Source organism: Diabrotica virgifera, chromosome 9, assembly GCF_917563875.1.
Source record: "Diabrotica virgifera virgifera chromosome 9, PGI_DIABVI_V3a".
Lineage (NCBI taxonomy): Eukaryota > Metazoa > Arthropoda > Insecta > Coleoptera > Chrysomelidae > Diabrotica > Diabrotica virgifera.
The window spans coordinates 147695647-147704511 of record NC_065451.1 but is presented as its reverse complement, the minus strand read 5'-3'; the positions used below and the strand labels follow the sequence as shown (position 1 = coordinate 147704511).

The window sequence follows — 8865 nt, the reverse complement described above, 5'->3', positions numbered from 1 at the left end:
AAGTTAAAAACTTTTTAAATATATATTTATTAAGAATAATAAAAAAAATATATTTAAACATTAATGTAATGCATTACACAAAAGACAATGATTTATAAACACTATGGAATATAATTTCATCTCGCAAATCCCACAATGCTGTCCAGATATTTCTCCATATTTCCCACTAAAATGTCGGCTAACATGGGCAGAATGGACGTAGCTCGGTAATCCTTGCAACACATTGAAAAAGCATGATATACATAACGGAGTATTGTCCAGCATATAATAATTTTCAGTCACACATATCGGATGATGAAGTTGATTCACCAAAAACCAACTATTATTTATATCACTAATATTGAGGATTTTCTCATCAATTTCTGAACTATCCAGTTCTAAGAACTCACTATCAATTATTTCTTCAAGATCTATGGTGGATGCGTCACTATGTATATCTTCTTGTTCCATAATCTTTTGTGGTACTATCTGCTTTGGTCAAACTATAACTAGGCGAGTGATCTGAGTATTTTATAAATACCTTCACCCCCTCCTATTAAGTATAAAAACATGTGTTTAAACCATATGAAAAAAGGGAAGCATACAAGTGTCGTTTACCTGCTTCCTATTTTATGTTCAACTGACCCTATTTGCAGCTGTAATTTACAGTCTACATACTCCAAATTATAATACATAATCGCTACCCTTTACATCTGTCGCATTTGTATAAAGAAAGGTGGGAAACAGACTGTTTCCTACTTACATTCACCTGTCCCTAATAATAGGAGGAACATCTGTCACTAACTACCGCACAGCTGTCGCCCACCTGTCACTAATAATAGGAGGAGGAACACCTGTCGCTAATTACAGCTGTTGACCACCTGTCCCTAGGTGGAGGAACACCTGTCACTAATTTGCATCTGCTCCCACCCCTTCTGGAAAAAACGTATAAGAAGCGGTGTGATGTGCGTGATATTTAGTATTTAACAATGAGTGGTAAAATACAGAAGTCTAACGTGTTTGTAAGTGAACGCCGGTTTTACTTGAATCCATCAAACACAAAATATATATCGGTTTGTTTGGCACACGAATTTAACTTTGAACCAAGTGTAGTTATCAGTGGATATAAACATGATTGTGTATTATTCACTCAAAGTGATTGGAGTAAGTTTTTATCCCATAAAGATGTGATTGACAGATTTATGGCCGGAAATCACCAGCAACCAATTAAAGATGAAAATTTTCTGCTAGAATTCATGCAGCTTCCTTGTATGTTAGTTGTAAAAATTACCACAGGTGAATCACAGATCATTTTGGGAGCAAATTCAATCGCATCATTATGGAAAATACTTCCACTTCTTAATTACCATTTAGAAACTCTAAAGAAGGAAGAATTTACCAACACTCTAGAAATATTAAAGCTGGGGGTAGATTCCGAAAACCCGATTGAATCCGGGCTTAAAATTATGGAGCCCATTAAGAATATAAATAAGACAACTTATGGGATAGCTTTAGAGTTACTCTACAGATATCCAGGACTTTTTAATGGTCAACTTTAACGAAGATGTGCGTATCCACTACATTGAAGCCAATTGTCCTTGCAGAACCAGATATTGGGAATTCGTTGCTGTCGACAGAGTAAGATTTCACCGTAGAATAGAAAAAATTGCAAAAATTATTAATCCTGTACTAGATATAAATCATAGAAATAAAATACATTCATAAGAACATTTGTTTTTAATATTCTTTTTACTAGGTTTATGACAGATTTTACATATACTCGATTTCAATAAAAAGGAAGACAATAATTTTATATAAAGTATACTTATAAGTAACCCTAGAAAATCCCCACCACGCCTTCTAGTTCTCATATATATGTGCACATCCATCCCAAATCGATAGTCACAATGTGTCTCGAGGACACCTCATTGAATAATTTTTATGAAAGATTATATACTTTCAAAAACTGGCCCGGATTGGTGCCAGCTACTGATTTAGCAGCCTACGGATTTTACTACTTACAAACAGAAGATATTGTAAGATGTTTCCACTGTGGTGTCGAAATTTATAAATGGTTAACGAGTGATAATGTATATGAAGAACATATTAAGTTTAGTCCAAACTGTAGTTTTGCACGAATAACTCATTCCAAATTTCCTACATACCAAAACAATCACAGATCAGCACTAGACATGAAAACTGAAAACATGAGTCATTCCAAATTTCCTGCATACAATAAAGATATCAAAAGCGAGATCAATCAGCAGAATGGGAATTTATATCTAAATTTATTTTTTAGTATGCTACACTTTATCTTTTTGTTATTGAGTATATACGTAAGTAAAAAAGAATGTAAATAAATAGTATGTGATGGAAACTAATAACTAATCCTATGTAGAACAGAAATAAAAAACGATTGTAAAAAATATATTTTATTACATTGTTTCAATTTACTACATTATTTTTGTTAATCCATGAATTATGTGAACTATTCATTCCCAACCACTTCACAAATACCTTGTTACCTTTTCTTTTTAATACCTTCTCAACTAAGTAAACATCAGGGTACCGAGTTTTCTGTAATTCTTCGCTGTAAAACGCCCCTTGAATTTCTTCTTTGCGCGAATCTTCCAACAAATATGTAACTGGATTTGTCTGCTTGACTTTTCTTATTCTAAAAATCTCATTGGTCCAGTTGGGTAAATAACCCTTAGTAAACAAATTTCTATATTTCGAAATTCGGACGTAATCACCAACTTTTAATTTACGTTTCCTGGGGTCAATGGTTTTAAGGTAATTATAGGCAGTTATATTCCTGGCATTCTTTTCATTAATTTTGCTAGGAATAGCATCTGTAGTCGAATGTTTAGTATTATTGTACTTTTTTACTATATCAGGAAGATTATTCACCCATTTGTAAGTACCTTGTAAGCTGAACTGCCTCCACAACATTGATTTTAGTGTTCGTATAACTCTTTCAGCAATAGAAGCTTTTAAATTCGAGAAAGTACTGTAGTGATTAATACCACGTGACCTCATGAGCGTGAGAAAGTGGGAATTGTAAAACTCTTTACCCAAATCTGTTTGAAGGTTTTTTGGAAATGTTTTCATTTGATTTAAAATTTTTTCCATCGCTTTAGTTATCTCGATTCCTGTTTTTCGTTTAACCGGCTCTGCCCACACAAATTTGCTAAATGCATTTATAACAATGAGAATATATTGGTATCCATTATTTACTTTGGCATAAGGAATCATTACGGCTAAATCTGCTTGAATAAGATCGTTTAATCCTTTTACAATTACATGTCTTCTTCTATAATTTTTTCGTGCTGGTTTATGCAATTCGTGTACGACTTGTGATTTAATGTTTGACATCTTTTTCCAAAGGACAACGTAGGGTAATATATACTACAAAAGTAGAATCTTTATCTAGTTTAAAAGAAATTGTATCACCTTTAAAAATCTTTACTCCTGGTAATTGTTCATATTTATACTCTGTATTAACTGATTTAGAGGTTATCATTACATTTCCACTTGAAACATTAATTTGCACTTGATCAACAGTACCATTTAGTGAAAATTCATATGAAAAGAAACCACTATCCAACATATAATATGTTTTGTTCAAGTTTGTTTTTTTCGTTCCTTTGAAAGTTAATACACATTTACTGTAGAAAGAAGAAGGATCGCACACAAAATATAATGGTACCGAAGGGTCATCATTACAAATTTTTGACTCTGATAAAAAATGTGTTCCAAATTTATTTATAGGCATTATTGTATTATACCACCTTCTCGTAATTCTTCAACTATGGATATAATCTCATTAACCAGTCCGTCGTTTCCAGCAGCCTGTGATGCTATTAACACTCCCAGTCTTTTTATAATCTCATTAAAATTATCAAAGTATTTATACTCTATTCGGTTGCCACTATATTTTCTAAAATATGCACCGCCTTTTTTATTAAACTCTTTAGCCAAGTTTCGCGTTAGTATTCCTCCCAAATTTCCAGGAAGCGAATTTAAACGAGTTCTAGATGGTTGGGGTCTAGTCTCCAAAGCTGGTTTAATAATAAAATCATATTTATCCTTTATTTTTGATGGAATACTTTTCTTAGGTAATTCAGGATTATTGTTTCTATATATAGCATTTGTTCTACGTAATATATCAATATATTCATTAACATCTTCTTTTTTAAACGATACGGGATTAGTTTTAAATAAAAGCTCGTATAAACCTGGTGTTCCGCGATATTTAACGTCTTTGATATTTAAGTCAGCTCCTTCGAAATCAACTTGAGAATCTCCAATAGAAAATTTCTCAGTTTCAAGGTCGTGGTAAATTCCCAGATCGTGGTCGAAATCTCCACTAGTATCTTCTATGTTGGCTTTAATATAATCCTGTGGCAAGGGTGAAGTATAATTCTCATAAAATGTTTTCATTACAGCTGGATTACTGATCATCGCATTAAATTCTCTAAGTGTATCCTCAAAATACCGATTAATATCCTCATCCGTGGTATTCGCTTGTCCTTCCGACACAAAAGTTTCTTCTGGGTGTGTTGTTACTTCCTGTGGAATAATAGATTCATTTCCAAAATTAGTAGGTGTTTTCGATTGGTCAGAAATTACACTTTTATTTGGAGATGAACTTTCAGAAAATACGCTCTTATTTGGAGATGAAAATGCTAAACGATAATTAGATTTTCGTATTTTATAGTCCTGTGGTGTGAGTGGTTTATGAAAAGAGTATTGTGGTTCGTATTTAATACTTGGTTCTTGTTTAATCGATGGAACAGTTTCGAGTTTGTGTAAAAGTTCATTAAGTGGTTGAGTAATTGGTCTATAATTTTTTTCTAAAGCAGACTGAGATTGCGCTATATCTCTTTTTAAACCGCGATACTTTTTCTTTAACGCTTGTCGCGATAAAAGCAGTTTCCGTGTAAGTTTGGAATCCATATTGTACTATGAATATGAGCTTAGAGCCTTATATACTTATCGAACCCACACCGATATCGTCCGTTAGATTTGGGGAAGTCTTTATCAATAACAAGAAATCCATGCTTATTTTTCCAGCAGAATGAGCACAAATCTTTAAATTGGTTAAAAGTCATGTCTATATTAACGTGATCATCAAAGATGTGTTTTAAATTTGTAAAGTCTTGTTGAAAAACTACAAGTAAATTAGAATTATCTCTAATTAACTGTTTTGGAATTGCACTGTAAGTTTGACACAAATAAAAACAATCTAAGTGTTTATGTCTTCCGTAACAATAATAATTTTGTATAATTTTTTGATCACACGACGGAATATCGTCGAAAATAACTACTGAATTTTCTTTAATATCATCTGGGGGTGGTACTTTCATAGAATCATTATATTCTTCATATCCAATTTCGTTTATAGGTTCAATCAAGTTTCGCAAATACATATACTTTGGTTGATACAACGACTTTGAATATAAATATATATTCTCAAATCTAAGACCATTTGGGTGTTCAATTAAAGACAATAATACATTAGTCTTGCCACAACCACTTGGTCCAACAATTAGAGCCCTTTTAACTCCATTAAAGAGGTTCCCGTGTTTTATCTGTTGTTCATTCGTAACATCATCGTGGTTTGAAATGGGTAGAGAGGGTTTTTGTTTATCAATCTTCATTGTGAAAATGAGTTTAAAACTTTGGGTATATATATAGCCTAACACCTATATATAAGAGAAAAATTATGAAAAAAAAGTTTCAACGACGTATAAAAAGAAAAGGGCGTGGAGTATTAAACTCACTCATTAATAAGCTTCCATTAGAACTTCATCTCCCAGGATACTCATATTGCGGACCAGGAACACGTTTACAACAAAGATTAGAGCGAGGAGATAAGGGAATCAATAAACTAGACGAGGCTTGTAAACAACACGATATTGCATACTCTACAAGTAGTGATTTACCAGCCAGACACAAAGCGGATAGTATTTTAGAAAACAAAGCTTGGAATATTGTAAAATCTAAAGAGACCCCGTTTGGACAGAAGGCAGCAGCTTGGTTTGTAACAACAGCGATGAAGGGTAAACGTAAGTTGGGAATGGGTCTTAAACGCAAAAAAGGTGGTTCTCTTCGTAAAAGAATAAATAAAAAGAAAAGAATAATTAAAACCCCAAAAAAAGGTGGATTTCTTCCACTCCTTTTACCTCTATTAAGCGCACTCGGAGCCGTCGGAGGAATGGGGGCAAGTATATACAAGGCAGTTGGAGATGCGAAAGCTAATCGAAATAGTCTTGAAGAACAAAAACGTCACAATCTAGCTATGGAGCAGAAGGGTAAGGGATTATATTTAAGACCTTACAAGGGGTATGGTTTATACTTGAAACCTTATTCAAAAAACTAAAGCTTCCCCATCATGCTTTAACAAATAAAGATATAATAAAGCATGGTAAAGCTCTTCCTTTGTTTAGAGGTGTATTTATGAGAGACCAAATGCCAAAAAAAATTCATAAAAACGAGTGTGGTGTTATAAATTTGGATTCTAACAAAGGAGAAGGAACCCATTGGGTTGCTTACGCAAAAACTAAGTCTAACATAATTTACTTTGATTCATATGGGGACTTACCGCCACCAAAAAGTGTCATAAAATATTTTTTAAGTAATGGAGATGTACAGATATATTATAATTATGATAAAATCCAAAACGATTCATATAGATGTGGTCATTACTCATTGGATTTTCTATACAACTACTATAAATAGCAAACGATAGTTGTTTATGTTTTAAAACAATGTCTTTCAACTTTACGCTTACTGGGAACTCTTCAAATTTGAGTTATAGTTTTAATCCTCCGATTTACCTTGAAGACGAATTTGATTACGAAATTGGGTTAAGCAGTTTTTATAGTTTTAATAGTATTCCGAATATTGATGATACCAATAACCTTTTCATTTGGAGTATGCGAAATGCTACTTATACCTATAAATTACCAACAGGGTCTTATGAATTAGATGATATTACAAAACTTATAAAAGAAAACATGAAAAAGAGAGATAATGACGCCACTATACAAATTACTCCACAGCTACCAACCTCCAAAGTTATTATTAATAGTAATCGAAAAATTTCATTTCTTCCCGCGAATTCTATTGGGAAATTATTTGGATTTAAATCAGGGATACTAACAGCAAACCAAAAACATATATCAGATAATCCAGTGGAGATTTGGAGTGCAAACGCATTATGTGTTGATTGTAACGTAGCATCAGGATCCTATTTAAACGGAAACCCAGTTCACATTATCCATCAGTTCTTTCCAACCATTCCAACTGGGTATAAAATAGTTGAGGTACCCCAAAATATTTTGTATTTTCCAGTGAGCATTAAAACAATCTCTAACCTTACAGTAAAAATTATCAACCAAGTAGGTAAACTTGTTGATTTTGGAGGAGAAGAAGTAACGGTGAATTTACATCTTAGAAAACGTATATAATGGTTCTAGTTTTTTCTCGCATACCAAAAACATATATAAAGAGAATACCTTCTAAAAAAATATCCCCATCTCTACCAAAAACGTGTAAAAGGAGAGTACATTCTAAAATAATAACACCATCTAATCGTCGCTTCCTACAATCTTTGGGATTTAAAGTATTGGTATAATGGAAATTCTTCACGTTACTGGTCAACCATTTAATGATTATAGTATTGAGGAATATCAATTCCATACTTACCAACCATACATTCCTGGAAAGTTAGGATATAATGATGAAATTCGTATTCCTATTCAAGATCTGGATGCGCTAACAGTTCCAGCAAATAGTTATCTCTATATCGAAGGTCAACTTCTTACCCATGATAATAAAGTGCCAACAAAACTAAAATTTATTAATAATGCTATAGCTTACTTGTTTCGTGAAATACGTTTTGAATTAAATGGGGTAGTGATTGACTCAGTACGTGATGTAGGATTAGTATCAAGTATTAAAAGCTACCTTAGTCTTAACGAAAACCAAAGCCTGCAATTGCAAAATGCTGGGTGGTTTCCAAAAAGGAGTAGACTGGAAACTAATAAAGAAGTCCCCACAAACAATGTGTTGGTGGATTCACATGGAAACTTTAACGTCTGTATTCCATTACGATTACTACTAGGTTTTTGTGAAGACTTTACCAAGGTCATCTTAAACGTTAAAATGGAGTTAATACTAATTCGGTCAAACGATGATATTGACGCAGTAGTAAGCGAAGATGAGAGCGAACGACCAAAAATTGATATTACTAAATTAAATTGGGAAGTGCCACATGTTACTCCTAGTATTCGAGAACAGTTGCGACTTAATAAGATTTCACATTCAAATCAAGAACTTCCTATTAAATTTCGTAGTTGGCAAATGATTGAATATCCAGCCCTAAATAACTCTACACGACATACATGGTCAGTGCGAACCAGTACAAAAATTGAAACCCCACGACACATAATTGTAGCTTTTCAAAATAACAGAAAATCGAAATTAACAAAAGATATGAGTAAATTTGATCATTGCACTTTAAAAAATATCAAAGTGTTTTTAAATTCTGAAAGATATCCCTATAATGATCTTCAAATAGACTTTAAAACTAATAGGTTTGCCAAACTATATGAGATGTTTGCTAATTTCCAGGAAAGTTATTATCATATGACCTTAAACCAACCCATATTCAACCCTAATGACTTTCAAACGATTGCCCCGCTTGTACATATTGACTGTTCGCGCCAAAAAGAAGTGGTCCAGGTTGGGTCCGTTGTGCTACGTATAGAATTTGAAACAGATGAACCAACAACCTCTGATATCTCAGCATATTGTCTAATACTCCATGAGAAAGAATTCACATATAACCCACTAACAAAAATTGTGAAACAATTATAA

At 32.9% G+C, this 8865-nt stretch overlaps 1 protein-coding gene across 1 annotated transcript; it reads left to right on the top strand.

Moving 5' to 3' along the window:
* The first annotated feature begins 7620 nt into the window (after positions 1 to 7620).
* On the top strand, positions 7621 to 8865 carry LOC126891535 (uncharacterized). The gene has a single exon (XM_050660712.1). It carries the CDS (start codon positions 7621 to 7623, stop codon positions 8863 to 8865), a length of 1245 nt encoding a protein of 414 aa, XP_050516669.1.